The sequence below is a fragment of the Xenopus laevis genome, chromosome 9_10S (genome assembly GCF_017654675.1).
Source record: "Xenopus laevis strain J_2021 chromosome 9_10S, Xenopus_laevis_v10.1, whole genome shotgun sequence".
In the NCBI taxonomy this organism is placed as follows: Eukaryota; Metazoa; Chordata; class Amphibia; order Anura; family Pipidae; genus Xenopus; species Xenopus laevis.
The window spans coordinates 15,796,642-15,813,257 of NC_054388.1; the positions used below are offsets into that span (position 1 = coordinate 15,796,642).

General features: G+C 41.3%; 1 protein-coding gene across 2 annotated transcripts in view; it reads right to left on the reverse strand.

Annotated features, from left to right (window-relative positions):
* Window positions 1–16,398, reverse strand: part of gnas.S (GNAS complex locus S homeolog) — an 81,455-nt gene extending 65,057 nt beyond the window's left edge. The window contains exon 1 of one of the 2 annotated variants that reach the window (XM_018237290.2): window positions 15,674–16,398. In XM_018237290.2, the coding sequence (XP_018092779.1) occupies window positions 15,674–15,911 (238 nt within the window). In that variant the 5' untranslated portion in view covers window positions 15,912–16,398. The remainder of the gene's footprint in view (window positions 1–15,673) is intronic. The other variant, XM_018237291.2, reaches the window with a different exon arrangement.
* Between the last annotated feature and the right edge of the window lie 218 nt (window positions 16,399–16,616).

Consider the following 16,616-nt stretch of genomic DNA (forward strand, 5'->3'; position numbering starts at 1 on the left):
TGAAGGGATAGGCTGCAGCTGTAAATAAATCAAATGGGGATGCCAATTATGGTCTGTGATTGCCTATTAGTAGCCCCAATATGGACTGATAGCCTACATGAGGTTCTGGTTGGCAGTACACCTAGTTTTGATAAAACCAAAAAAAGACTCCATGCCAGGAATTAGGAAATAAGCACCTGTTTTGAGGCCACTGGGAGCAACATGTTGCTTGTGAGCCATTGGTCAAGGATTACTCCTTAAAACATTGTGCGATATCATAATCATGGTTAGGGTGGCCCACAGATATACTGAGAAAAATCCCAGTGTGCCCTGCTCCATGCCCACAGCCAACTCCCTCCCTCCTTGCCAACTGTCCACCTACCTCATTGCAGGGCCCCATTGCTTTCCTGTCACCCTGCTGGCCCCTCCCAACTTAGCACAGCCCATCTTCCTTCAGGTCCCCCTGCCGCACATCAAACTGATAGGACCCCGCCAAAGATGAAAACGGGTAAAGATGGCCACACATTCCATTATGGAATACATGGCCATCTTTTATTTTTTTGCAGGAGTTAGCACTTAGGGGCAAATTTACTAAAGGGCGAAGTGGCTAACACTAGCGAAAATTGCACATTTACTAACGGATGCTGTCATAAATTCGCTAGCGAAGTGGACCTACTCTAGAGCTACTTCGCACCCTTACGCCAGGCAAGTTGCGCTATGGCGAAGGGACGTAACTATGCTAATTCACTAACTCGGATTTTACTGAACGTTACCTCTTGCGCCAGACTTGCCTTCGCCACCTCAGACCAGGCGAAGTGCAAAAGAGCAGATAGGACTTGCTTCAGAAAAAAACCCGGGCGTCTTTTATTTTTTTAAGGGTGATAGACTGAAAAAGATCGTAAATTTTTTGAGGGATACCCTCCTTCCTCCCTATATTTCCTAACATATGGCACCTATACTATACAGTGGGCACATGTGTAGGGCAAAATAACAACTCTATTTTATTTTCTAAAGGTTTCCTAGGCTTGTGTAGTGTAATGTACTTGCTGCTACATATACGTCCATTGTACTTTAACTTGGTGCCGTATGCAAATTAGACATCGCTAGCGACGAATTAACGCTAGCGCAACTATGCCTCCCTGAGCGCAACTTCGGATTTTAGTGAATTAGCGGCGCCCTGGCGAAAGTGCGGCAAAGGCGTCGCTAGCGCATTTTTGACGCTTAGTGAATTTAACCCTTAGAAAAAAGAAGAGTGTGTCAGGTAATGCTTTCCATCTATCTGTTTTCTGCAGTTTACTTAAAGGCATATCTGGGGTTAATGTATTTATTGTCCATTTTCTGTAATGATCTTACTGGCATGTCTGGGATTAGTGTGATCATGAACTATTTCTGCAGTGATCTTACTGGCATGTCTGGGGTTAATGTGCTCATGATCTATTTCTGCTGTGATTTAATAGCATGTCTGGGGTTATTGTGTTTATTGTCAATTCCCAAGTTTCACTTTCACCTTATGCCCCATATATTGTGGAGACAGCCTTGCGTTTTCCGTAGTCGCCCAAAGTTGCCTAACGGAGGAAACTTCGGGAGAAACGCATCACCGCGTGTGCTTAAGCGCAGGCAACTTTTCATTATAGCCTATGGGAAGACACGCAGTTTGGGGGGGGGATTGTCGCTCAGAAGATGAGGCGATTAGTCGCCAGGCGACAAAATCTTCCCGAATCTCCTCGTGTGAACTAACCCTAAGTAGGCCAGCCAGAAAGTAGTTTTATCCTAAAGTGCAGGCACAAGTCACATGATTGGGGCAGCTGGGAAACTGACAAAATGTCTAGCCCCATGTCAGATTTCAAAATTAAATATAAAAAAATCTGTTTGCTCTTTTGAGAAATGGATTTCAGTGCAAAATTCTGCTGGAGCAGCACTATTAACTGATGTGTTTTGGAAAAAACATGTTTTTCCATGACAGTATCCCTTTAACTTTCCTTCAAATTTTTTTTTTGTCTTATTTATTTATTTATTTTAATAATTATTTTATTAATTTTAAATGTGTACACATTGGTAACATTGTATAGCAGATTTTCAGTTTCTTGTTGTAAAACATATTGATTTTAACTAAGCATTCCAATTACAACTAAAATAATAATAAAATGCATAAAAAAACATTGCGGTGTCATTAATCTCATTCTCGTTCAAAAAAACTCCCATTACTTCGAAATTCGACCCTTAATAAATCTACCCCTAAGTGAAAGAAATCAGCTGGGCAGTATTGACATCTTGTCCAATTTCCGGGTTCATTATGTGTAACGTATGAGGTGTAAGGTATATACGATGAAGGTATTTTAGCTGGGTTAACTTGTCCCTACTGCAAATGATCCCATCAAAGGTGGCATCTAGGACATCTTCCCATTGTTCTAGTGTAAGTTGTGGGATGTCTCGTTGCCACTTACTATATAGTTTAGGTCAGGGGTGTCCAACCTGGGCCACATTGGAAGAAGAAACATGTTCTGGGGCCCCACTCGAAATACACACAAACACTAAAGCTAACTTTTGATTTATTTTATTGTAAAAGTAAAAGAAAAATGGGTATCATAAACCTAGTGAGATTTTTGACATTGTGTTTGAGAAACTAATGTATCAATATCTGGTTGAATGGAAGTAGTTGCAATTCTCAGTGAATTCTCAAGGTGCTCATCAGATAATTTGGTTCTAATTTTACTCTAAGGGCAGAGACACACGTGGAGATTCAGGGAGATTTAGTCGCCCAAATGGCCTCTTCTTCGGACGACCAATCTCCCTGCAATGCATTCCCGCAGGCTAGAATCTAAATTGCCGGCAGGATGGCACTCGGAGCGATTTGTTTTCCAAAATTGCAAGACAGTTTCCTCGAGAAGCAACTTCAGAAAACGAAGCACTCTGAGTGCCATCCTGCCGGCAATTTAGATTCTAGCTGGCAGTTCGGGGAGAAGGCAGTTCGGGGAGATTAGTCGCCCGAAGAAGAGGCCATTTGTCGCCGGGCGACTAAATCTCCCTGAATCTCCACGTGTGTCTCTGCCCTTAAGCTCCCCATAGACGCGACGATTCTTCTTGCCGAACGACGGATTTTAGGGAAGCCCGACCAATCCTTCGAAATTATCGTGCGGTTAGTGGTATTCGAACGATCGTACATCTTACGATTTTTCGGCCAACATCTGTCGGGAAATTGATCGGCCAGGTCAAAAAATCTTTGTCGGTCCCAGTGCAATCTATCTATGTTTGCAGAGCCAAGCAGGCAGCTCCCCTTTGTTTTCCTGGTAAATTGGTCTTTTTAGTTGATGGTAAATTCGTACGATCATTCTGAGAAGATCGTGGTCTCACGATCAGGATCTGATCTTTTAAAAATCTTAACATCTATGGCCAGCTTAAGGCTTGGAATTTCAACTGCTTAATTACCCTAGCAACCAGGATAATCCTGCCAAATGGACATTGAATATCTTCTGCAGTACTGCCCCAATCTGATTGATCTCCTTGTGGCTAATTGATCAGTTCACATACAGAGTAATGCCCCATATTGCTACCGGTTGGTAGATGATCCTACTTATATACTGGTGGCTTCCAAGCAAGATTTCTGCCAATATAATCTAATGAAACTTGTTTCATTTGTGTCCATATAATTAAAGAATTTTATTGGGAAAAGGCAGTAAGAAATGGATAATGATATTAACCCCAACAGGCCAGGCATATTAACCCCAAACTAGTACAGAATATAAAATCAGACAAACCAATGAAGTAAATTAACTTCTACAAAAATCTGTATAAAATAAAAACTCACACACAAACCAGTACAGAATATAAACTCATACACAAACTAGTACAGAATAGGAACTCACACACAAACTAGTACAGAATATAAAGTCACACACAAACTAGTACAGAATAGGAACTCAGACACAAACCAGTACAAAATAGGAACTCACACACAAACTAGTACAGAATAGGAACTCACACACAAACTAGTACAGAATATAAACTCACACACAAACTAGTACAGAATAGGAACTCACACACAAACCAGTACAGAATAGGAACTCACACACAAAAACAGTACGGAATATAAACTCATACACAAACTAGTACAGAATAGGAACTCACACACAAACTAGTACAGAATATAAACTCACACACAAACTAGTACAGAATAGGAACTCACACACAAACCAGTACAGAATAGGAACTCACACACAAAAACAGTACGGAATATAAACTCATACACAAACTAGTACAGAATAGGAACTCACACACAAACTAGTACAGAATATAAACTCACACAAACTAGTACAGAATAGGAACTCACACACAAACCAGTACAGAATAGGAACTCACACACAAAAACAGTACGGAATATAAACTCATACACAAACTAGTACAGAATAGGAACTCAGACACAAACCAGTACAGAATAGGAACTCACACACAAATCAGTACAGAATAGGAACTCACACACGAACCAGTACGAACCAGTACAGAATAGGAACTCACACACAAATCAGTACAGAATAGGAACTCACACACGAACCAGTACGAACCAGTACAGAATAGGAACTCACACACAAACCAGTACAGAATAGGAACTCACACACAAACCAGTACAGAATATAAACTCATACACAAACGGTACAGACAATACTCACATACATACAAAGTGATAATGGCGCACACATCGGTAGGATTCTTGGGATAGATCCAAAAATATATGAAAGACTGTATAAAATCTTTTCCTTTATTAATGAAAATGATTAAAACCACAAGATCCAAAGTAACAAGGCAGGGGAGTGCATGGCTCTATGCGTTTCGTGACTAGCAAGTCACTTCATCAGAAGCCAATACTCACATACATAAATTACATATAAACCCCAGGCATGCCAGTAAGAAATAGACAATGAGCATATTAACCTCAATATGCCAGTAAGATCACTGCATAAAGTGTACAATAAACACATTACCCCCAAACTGGTACAGAATATAAACTCAGACAAACCAGTGCAGTATATAAACTCACACTTATATCAGTACTGAATACGAACTCAAACAAATCTGTCCAGAATATGAAATTACACAATCATACAAAAATACTCTAAAGTCAGAGACACATACAATACATAAAAATGGAATATTGGGAAATAGGAAAACATACATCCATGAATATAATCCCCTTAAAGTCTGTTACACAAAAATCCCACTTTGTCTAATGTACTGAATCCTATCCCACTACTCCCTGCCCCTCAGTTCCGGGATCATGGGCAGTTATTAGGGAAATAACTTTCTTTTCAGTTTTCTGTACATCTGGAAAAGCCGATTTGCAATGCTATAGGGAGGGAGAATCTCAAAAGTAGCTATTTTTGTCAATAAAGGGGAGTGTGTGTTTGGGGGGGGAGCACTACTTTGGAGACAAACCTCTTCATTGTATGTGAGGCTCTGTGATCTCTTTCATATGCATCCGCACAGTACTAATACATACTCCTCTATTTTAATTATGATTGCCATGTTAGCTAGCTTTTTGTAATTATTGATAATTTCATACTGATTACATATTTCTCAAATTACAATATAGTTATTAACAATAAGAAATCAGCTTATTTTTTTAAACACACTATGGCGTTAAGTTTTAAATGGGTCAATGGAATGGAAAGTTTTCGGGATAATAGTCTCTGGGAAGGGACTGTGACTGTGGGATAGCAGATATAGTAGGGAGAGATGGTGCCTATAGTAGCAATGGGAATAATAGTCTCTGAAAAGGGACCATGGGATAGAAGGTATAGAAGGGAGAGATGGTGCCTATAGTAACAGTGGATAATAGTCTCTGGGAAGGGAGTGTGGCTGTGGGGTAGCAGGTATAGTAGGGAGAGATGGTGCCTATAGTAACAGTGGATAATAGTCTCTGGGAAGGGAGTGTGACTGTGGGATAGTAGGTATAGTAGGGAGAGATGGTGCCTATAGTATCAGTTGGATAATAGTCTCTAGGAAGGGACTGTGGCTGTGGGATAGTAGGTATAGTAGGGAGAGATGGTGCCTATCGTAACAGTGGGATAATAGTCTCTGGGAAGGGAGTGTGACTGTGGGATAGCAGGTATAGTAGGGAGAGATGGTGTCTATAGTAACAGTGGATAATAGTCTCTGGGAAGGGAGTGTGACTGTGGGATAGCAGGTATAGTAGGGAGAGATGGTGCCCATAGTAAAAGTGGGATAATAGTCTCTGGGAAGGGAGTGTGATGATGGGATAGCAGGTATAGTAAGGAGAGATGGTGACAATAGTAACAGTGGGATAATAGTCTCTGGGAAGGGAGTGTGGCTGTGGGATAGCAGGTTACGGTATAGTAGGGAGAGATGGTGCCTATAGTAACAGTGGTTTAATTGTCTGCGGGCTAGAATGATATACTGTTATAGGGAACATTTTTACAGTGTTGCCCAATCTTAAATCTCTCAGTAGCTGCTGATATGCAACTCCAGGCCTCCATGAATACTGAAGAACACTGGGGGTGCTGGGAGTTAGGGAAGACAGCTGTATGGTCATTCCGCATTTTGTAAATGTCACCAATGATATAATGCTTCCATCTATTTGGAGAGTTGGGTATTTAATACCATGGAATTTTTCTAATTTCAGCAAATGTAAAAAAAACCTGCACAAATACAACATAATTCAGAAATATCTTCTGTTTAATAGAGCAGCAGAACTGGGAGTTTATGTTAATGCGGACAAGAGAATATTTTTCTCCGTTGCACAGATTTTTTTTTTTTTTTTAGTTTAATAACTCTTTTATTCTGTTTACAAATGGCGAGCTAAAAATAGGAGCGCATGATAAATTTATAACTGCGCAAGGAAGTGCCAGAATCGCATAGTTTGTACCTGAGATCATCGTTTGCTCTTTGGCATTAACCCTTTTCATGGCAGAGGTTGGGGGACTGGAACGCAGGCAACCCCCCCCCCCTCATTAAAAGCACGGCTGGGAATTACACATGTAATTGTATCATAATAAAGAATATTGCTACATAGGCCGTGTCCTGTCATCGTACAGACAAGTGAATTTATGGATCCATGTCGCATTTGGAATACGGAAACAAATTCTTGCACCAGAAGAGATACAATTGCAACACCCAAAACTGCTGCCTCTAAATCAAACCCACAATGGAATTTGATATGACAGACAGGAAAAGAAAGCACTGTACCAATATAAGCAACGTGCATCTGGAAATCATTTGCCAAAAAGCAATACGTAGGGAATAAACCAGGGCAGACTGTTATGTCATTCCAATTGGACCTGGGTAGTTTTCTGTTGGCAAATATCCAGAGTTTTAATAAAATGACAAGTTTTACAACTTCTGTAATACAGATAGCTAGGATCTGTGCAACCACTGGGACAGAATGGTCTGTTACACAGATAGCTAGAATCTCAGTCATAAAGCAAGGCAGGACTGCTGCTTACAATGGGGATCAGATAGGATCTGTGCAGCCACTGGGACAGAATTCTCTGTTATACAGATAGCTAGAATCTCAGCCATAAAGCAGGACAGGACTGCTGTTTACAATGGGGATCAGATAGGATCTGTGCAGCCACTGGGACAGAATTCTCTGTTATACAGATAGCTAGAATCTCAACCATAAAGCAGGACAGGACTGCTGCTTACAATGGGGATCAGATAGGATCTGTGCAGCCACTGGGACAGAATGCTCTGTTATACAGATAGCTAGAATCTCAGCCATAAAGCAGGGCAGGACTGCTGCTTACAATTGGGATCAGATAGGATCTGTGCAGCCACTGGGACAGAATACTCTGGTATACAGATAGCTAGAATCTCAGCCATAAAGCAGGGCAGGACTGCTGCTTACAATGGGGATCAGACAGGATCTGTAAACAAATAGTGCCAGCATGCCTTTCCCACTTGTTGCAGACTGGGTAGGTAGCAGCCAAGGGGCACCATGATACCGGCAGAGAGTTGGCTACAGGACCACAGCATACACCCAAGCAAAACAAGGGGTCACTCATACGGCACATGTAAGTCGTTGGCTCACTTGTCAAACCCAGCAGATAAAAGTTAAAGACAGAAAGTAAAAGGAGAAGGTGCGAATCTTGATTCTGTGGGGCCAGGAATCCTGGAAGCTTAAAACCCAAATCAGTGTAACCAAATGAACTGATGTAAAAGTGCAAAGCTGTAAGCGGGTTTGGTCTGTAAAGGCACGAGGAGATAACTACATAATGACTTCTCTCAATGGACCTCTATTAGGGTTGCCACCTGGCTGGTATTTTATCGGCCTGGCCGGTAAAAATGATGGTTGATGCCAATGTTATTTATAGGGAAAAAAGATAAACATATAGGAAGGTCGGTATTTTTTTCTGGAAAAGGTGGCAACCCTAACCTCTATTCACCCCCTATAATCAGTAACAGAAAAAGATGCTAAAAAAAAAAAGTGAAAAATATAATTTTTCCAGATTTTCTGCAATGATCTGCAATGAAAGGAGAAGATTGCACTGTGGATCTGTGTCCTCTCATATAGGATCCCTGGGCCCTGTCCTTGCTTTCAGCTGCCCTGACCCCCCCTCTCGCTGATCTTTCTCTCTGACATTGGCCCATTTTTCCTGCTCATGAAAACATTCCTGTGATCCAGTTCCCCACACGCAGCTCAGTGGGAGGCACCAGAATTAATGGTTAACATTGTGCATGGCACACAGGGCAGCTTGTCTGACACAATATTCCTCTGCCAGTCTAGGGCGAGGAGTGGAAAGAAAACTCTACAGGGCAAGGCAGTGTTTCCTTCTATATTCTTCTATATATTATGTACTAATGCTCTCAGAATCTCAGCCATAAAGCAGGACAGGACTGCTGCTTACAATGGGGATCAGATAGGATATGTGCAGCCACTGGGACAGAATGCTCTGTTATACAGATAGCTAGAATCTCAGCTGCCATAAAGCAGGGCAGGACTGCTGCTTACAATGGGATCAGATATGATCTGTGCAGCCACTGGGACAGAATGCTCTGTTATACAGATAGCTAGAATCTCAGCCATAAAGCAAGACAGGACTGCTGCTTACAATTGGGATCAGATATGATTTGTGCAGCCACTGGGACAGAATGCTCTGTTATACAGATAGCTAGAGTCTAAGCCATAAAGCAGGGCAGGACTGCTGCTTACAATGGGGATCAGATAGGAGGTAGCAGAACACGCTGTTATACAGATATTTAGAATCTCAGCCACAAGTCAGAGCAGCAGTGACATAACTAGATGTTATGGGGCCCACAGCAAATTATATTTAGGGCCCCCGGCCCCAACATGTCCAGAGGTCTTCCTGTTTTACCAATATATATTAATATTGCTCATTAATTAAAGACTCAGGGTCTACTTCCTCTGTAATAACACCCCTGCAGGGCAGAACTGCTGCTCTTACTGTAAACACAAAAAATACATCTAAATGATTTCCTCCCAAGCTCCATTACTAAATACTGGTTGGTTGCGGTTACAAGTACATATATTATATTTCATATCGAGTGTTCACCCAATGCCAAAGGTGACCTCAGAAGGGGCCCCGGAGAGCCGGACACGCTTATGCACTGGAAGTGTTGGCGTGAGCTGATTTGTTTGAGAAGCAGAAGACAAACACACAGGGCTCCTCAGCAGGGAGAGATTACAAGTCACACACAAGTCAAACTGCCAGAGATGAAAGGAGAAGAGGCGGGCCCCGAAGCAGTTCCTATTGTCAGGGGCCACAGGTCACCTACCTGCAAGCAAGCACTTCGCTAAACAGGCCTAGTAACCCACAGCAACCAATCAGCATGGGGCGTCTATTGTTTGCCGGAAACCACCTGGCTTGTTGTCATTTTATACTAGACCTGATGCGAACTTTCTATGTCTAATTAGCATTTTAGATTGCAAGCTCTGTGGACTAGAACCTCTCGTCCGATATAGAACATGGAACTGTTTCTATGTAAGAACTATTTGCACCCTCCAGTCTCCACTGTACAGTGTGTTCTGCCGAATCCTTGTTTTGTGACCAAAGTCACGTGATTTCCCTCCCCGCCCATAATTTACATATGCATATTAGGATTTGGATTCGGTGCGGCCAGGCAGAAGGGTTCGGCCGAATCCGAATCCTGCTTAAAAAGGCCGAATCCTGGCTGACTCCCCAACCGAATCCTGGATTTGGTGCATCCTTAATTCTAAGCAGGGTTTCAATTGGTCTTCATAATTTTTTTTGTATAGTTTTTGAATTACTTTTTTCTTTCCAGCTTTCAAATGGGGGTCACTGACCCCATCTAAAAACAAATGCTCTGTAAGGCTACACATTTAGGGGCATATTTATCAAGGGTCCAATTTCCAATTAAGTCAAAGTTTTTTTTTTTGGTCGAATAGGTCCGTATTCGGCAGAATTCGAATTGTTCGAATCGAATTCGATTCGAAGTTTTCCCCAAAAAAAACTTTGATTTTTCAAAGCCCACCAATTTACTCCAAATAGGTTTTAGGAGGTCCCCCATAGGCTAAACCGCAATTCGGCAGGTTTTAGAATGGTTGAATTTTTAAAAAGACAGTACATGATAAATTTCGATATTCGAATTTTCTAATTTGGACTATTCCCTAGTCGAAGTACACAAAAATAGCTCGATATTCCAATTTTTTTCATTTGAAAATTCACTTTGACCTTTTGATAAATCTGCCCCTTATTGTTATTGCTAATTTTTATTAATCATCTTTCTATTCATGCCCCTCTCCTATTCATATTCCAGTCTCATTCAAATAAATGCATGGTTGCCAGGGTAACATGGACCCTGGCAACCAGATTGCTGAAATAGCAGACTGGAGAGCTGCTCAATAAAAAGCTAAATATGTCAAAAACCACAAATAATAAAAAATGAAAACCTATTGCAAATATCACACTCAGTCTAAATCATACTAAAAGTTACCTTAAAGGTGAACAACCCCTTTAAAGTCTAAATGCCAAAAACTTGAGTTTTTTTTACTATAAAATCCGAATTTTTCATGGGAAAAAAAAACTAGAAATCCAGGATAGAAAAAGACTGAATCCGAAAATCTGGCATCTCAGATTTGCCAAAGTTGTATATAAGTCAATGGGAGATGTCCCTGTCCTGTTTGGAAGTTTCTGGTCTGCATTGGAATTATTTTGTGCTTTTCAAAAATCTGAAAAAAATTGACAAAAATCCGATAAAATTGTGATTTTTTTTAAAATATAAAATAAAGTCCAATTGTGAATTGTAGTTTGGTCGGAATGTTTTCATCAAAATAGTCAGATTAGTTCGGACTTTGATAAATAAGCCCCCCCCCCCCCGTGTCAGTATTTACATTAGCCAGGCTCAACCAGTGACAATGTACTTATATCCCATAAATCCACCAGGTGGGGCTGTATAACTGTTAGCTGGCTACATTCAATAGGCCAGTTCATTGTGAGCATTTCCAGGGAAGGAATAAAAGTACATGCAAAGAATCCCCACCTTTGCCCCTGACAACTGTCTTTCTAGCCCACAATAGTTTAAACTTACAAAGAGGAAGTTACTTTGCCTCATTTACTTGTGAGTCATGAAGAGCAGTGCACACAGGGCTTTATTAACTAAATATTGCTGCCAATGCTGGTGCTCACCTTACATTTTTCCAGAGCCTTATTTGTATGGACCGGAAATTCATTAAAGGGAAACTATCCTATTTCACTTTCTCTGTACTAAGGGTAAGGGCAGATGCTCAGATTCCGGAATATTAAATCACCTCTTCTTCGGGGCGACTAATCTCCTCAAACTGCCTCCTGTCGGCTAGAATCTAAATTGCTGGCGGGATGGCACTCGAGCTATTCATTTTCCAAAGTCGTCATTCTAGTCGGCGGAGGCCGTTCGGGGAGATTAGTCGCCCCAAATCTGAGCGTGTGTATCTCACAGTGTTGTACTGTATCACAGTGTTGTAGTATATCACACAGTGTTGTAGTGTATCTCAAAGTGTTGTAGTGCATCACAGTGTTGTACTGTATCACATTGTTGTAGTATATCACACAGTGTTGTAGTGTATCTCACAGTGTTGTAGTGTATCACACAGTGTTGTAGTGTATCACAGTTTTGTACTGTATCACAGTGTTGTAGTGTATCACACAGTGTTGTAGTGTATCACAGTTTTGTACTGTATCACAGTTTTGTACTGTATCACAGTGTTGTACTGTATCACAGTGTTGTAGTGTATCACACAGTGTTGTAGTGTATCTCACAGTGTTGTAGTGTATCACACAGTGTTGTAGTGTATCACACAGTGTTGTAGTGTATCACACAGTGTTGTAGTGTATCTCACAGTGTTGTAGTGTATCTCACAGTGTTGTACTGTATCACAGTGTTGTAGTGTATCACACAGTGTTGTAGTGTATCTCACAGTGTTGTAGTGTATCACACAGTATTGTAGTGTATCACACAGTGTTGTAGTGTATCTCACAGTGTTGTAGTGTATCACGCAGTGTTATAGTGTATCACACAGTGTTGTAGTGTATCACACAGTGTTGTAGTGTATCTCACAGTGTTGTACTGTATCACAGTGTTGTAGTGTATCACACAGTGTTGTAGTGTATCTCACAGTGTTGTAGTGTATCACACAGTATTGTAGTGTATCACACAGTATTGCAGTGTATCACACAGTGTTGTAGTGTATCTCACAGTGTTGTAATGTATCACACAGTGTTATAGTGTATCACACAGTGTTGTAGTGTATCTCACAGTGTTGTAATGTATCACACAGTGTTATAGTGTATCACACAGTGTTGTAGTGTATCTCACAGTGTTGTAGTGTATCACACAGTATTGTAGTGTATCACACAGTGTTGTAGTGTATCTCACAGTGTTGTAGTGTATCACACAGTATTGTAGTGTATCACACAGTGTTGTAGTGTATCTCACAGTGTTGTAATGTATCACACAGTGTTATAGTGTATCACACAGTGTTGTAGTGTATCTCACAGTGTTGTAGTGTATCACACAGTATTGTAGTGTATCACACAGTGTTGTAGTGTATCTCACAGTGTTGTAGTGTATCTCACAGTGTTGTAGTGTATCACACAGTGTTGTAGTGTATCACACAGTATTGTAGTGTATCACACAGTGTTGTAGTGTATCTCACAGTGTTGTAATGTATCACACAGTGTTATAGTGTATCACACAGTGTTGTAGTGTATCTCACAGTATTGTAGTGTATCACACAGTGTTGTAGTGTATCTCACAGTGTTGTAGTGTATCTCACAGTGTTGTAGTGTATCACACAGTATTGTAGTGTATCTCACAGTGTTGTAGTGTATCTCACAGTGTTGTAGTGTATCACACAGTGTTGTAGTGTATCACACAGTGTTGTAGTGTATCTCGCAGTGTTGAAGGTCAGCCACTCAAGGTCACATAATTCATTTATTTGCATTTTTAGGAAGCTGTAATAATAATGTGTCTTGGAAAAAATGCAAATAAATGCGATTTAACTGCTTCCAGCACCCAACTCTCATCCCAATAGGTATATATATATATATATATATATATATATATATATATATATATACTGTATATAATATATAGTGAATAAAGTACCCCCTCTTGTAAAATATAAGGATATTATAAGTTACCGAGGAGTTTCATGACCATATAAAAACACGAGGCCGAAGGCCGAGTGTTTTTATACAGGTCATGGAACTCCGAGGTAACTTATAATATCCTCATATTTTACAACTGGGGGTACTTTATTAATTATAATACACAAATTTTAGTGAGTCATGTGACAGAAATTACATCACTACTCACCGTTTATAACTGATGACATCACTACTCACCGTTTATAAGGATATATTTTACAAGATATTCATGGCTTTTGTGTATTATATACATATATATGCCCCAATATCTTTGATTCTAGCTTTGGAGTTGGAATAAATGAGTAATTGAGCTTTATTCTGTTATTTTAAAACACAATTTTATTAGGTGAACAAATTTCCCCCTTTACCTTGTTACTTCCTTTCTGGCCTCCTGTCATAAGGCTTGTTTAAACACCAGCTTTCACACATCAGATTGTGATAATGTTAGTGAAAACTGTTCCCGCTCACATGTTTATACTGCAAGTATTTTGTGGCCATCGCAAGCGGAACGAATTACACAATGGCTGAAAAACTACCACTCCCATCATCCTCTAGGCCAACCTAGAACTTTTCCTTTGGACAATAAGGAACACAGGAACTCTTGGCCAATCAGCTATTGCCTTCATACAGGAAGATAGCAGCTTTGTCATAATCATCTCTGGGGCACTAGGGGGTTAAAGCAAGAATTTTGGCTTCTCCTCAGTGCAAACATTCCCGGCTCACATGACAGTCAGCATATAGCCCTATACGTGCCACAGTCACAGCGGCAATCACTTCCATTCATTAACATCAAAGAGCATCAGTAGAAATGATTTCTGCTGCTCCCTCCAGCATACAAGAGGTTAAACTAAACTGTTGTGTGTGACACCTCCAAAGTGCATGAAATATAAATGTTCAGTAGCTGCGTCCAGTGAGCTGCCAATCCGTAACACTGGGAGCCCCTGATTACACTGGATCTGTTAATCCACCGGTTTCTGCTACATTGTTTCAGAAGTCAGAAGCAGCAATGCAGACAGATCCTGCTTTCAACAGCAATTACCTGATGCTGGTATTGGCAGACAGTTCCTGGTAGGGTATTTGGGAGTCACACTGAGCACAACAGGTCGGTGGGGTTTTGTTAAGACAATGGACAGTTGATGGTTAAACATAACAGATCTGATTGCAATGCTGCTTTACAAAGAAGATGATTGGTCTTTTCTTTTTTTGGGGGGGGGGTTACTTGTTCTTTAGAGAAGAACATACATACAAATGTATGATAAAGACAGCAATAAACCTATTAAAGGGAAACTGCCCCTAAAATCATATATCATTCTATTTCTGACTTTCCTGCCATTTCCTCCTGCAACTGTCGGCTGTTTCCTAGTAATGTGACTCTAGCACAGTCTCAGCCCATAGAGAGAAGAATTCATCTACAAATGTATGATAACTGCCCCTAAAATCATATGTCATTCTATTTCTGATTTCCCAGCCATTTCCTCCTGCAACTGTCGGCTGTTTCCTAGTCATATGACTCTAGCACAGTCTCAGTCCATAGAGTGCAGAGAGTCAGGATCCCCTAGTTCTTCTATGTCACAACCCTGACACCTGGAGATTATTTAATGAGAGGGTGTGATTATAGTTTCCCTTTAAAGCTTCATTACTTCCCAGGATGTAAAGCAAAAATTAGCATTTTAGAGAAGGGCCTCTGCCCATTGCTAATGCTCTGCTGTAACCTGTAACTAGAAAGAACCAGAAGAAAGTCAAGCAAGTTTCTTAATATGACACCCAGATGGCTTGGCTAAAAAGCTAACAATCTATTATTCCTACTGTACTTCTCATATGCCCATAAACCTCTGCTTCCAGGGGAACTGGAAGGCAGCATCACTACCAGTTCTTTATAGGAAAGCTGACATGCAGCAACACACCCCTTGGCTCAGAAGCTTACAATCTATGTTATAATGGATGTGGCTTGGATTCAGAGCTGAATTAAAGGATTGAACAGTGCTAAACAATGGCCCTGTCCGGACAGTAAGTTCCTTTATTATACAGATGCATTTGGCCCAAGAGCTTACAATTAAGTGAAATTGTTGTGCACTTACCGAGGAGGAGGAGCCTGTGGATTTGTTTATATTCTCTCTTCTCTGCTTTGAGGGTCTTGTCAATACTTCTGCTCCTCTTGATATCCGCCTTTAGTTTGGCTCTTATCTCAGCCTGCACCCTGGGGCAATTTGGATCGACAGTTTCATCGCCCCCTAAAGCACACGATGTGCCACTGGGGTAGGTGATGGGGTGGTGGGTTCCTATCAGTCTGGCTCTGAGGCTGTAACACATTCCCATCCTGAGGTTCCTCTGGGCTGGAGACAATCAGTGACAAATCACCATAATCCTGGGCTGCTGATCACTAAAGGGACTGTTGGGGGCTCTGTCCCCTGCACTTATTACCCCAACCCCCTCTAAAGTAACTTCCCTTTACACTGGCCCTACTCCCAGTGCCACCTATGTGCTGCCCTCATGCAACTGCCATATACTCACTGCCCTGATACAAAGTGCCATACACAGCTCCCTGTACAACTTGCCCCAACTCCCACTAAACCTCCCTATAACGAAGTATTTCCTATATATTCCCAACCCCAGGCTTGTATATATAATATACCCCCAATATCACCCTTACTAAATGCCCCCTACAGACGATTCACCCGGTCCCTACAGCCTGTGCCCTTCCCTCTCTCAGATCTCTGCTCCCTGCTCAGCGCTGACTATTCCCGACCCAACAGTCTCCCTAAATAACTCCCAGACGTCTGTTCTATCACTTCAGCCTCTCAGTTACCCCCTGTTTTCTCCCCCTCCTTCAAATATAGTTTATACCGCAGCTCCGGGTCTCAATCTCCTTCTTTTGCCCCGCCCCCTCCCTCTCCCCTCAACTCCACCCCTCACATTCTCCTACCCCTCCCCCTCCTGCTAATTTGTTTTAGAAGCAGAGAAAGATACACTTTAGTGTCACGTGACGGGAGGGCGCCCTGTAACCGCAACTGAGGACTTACC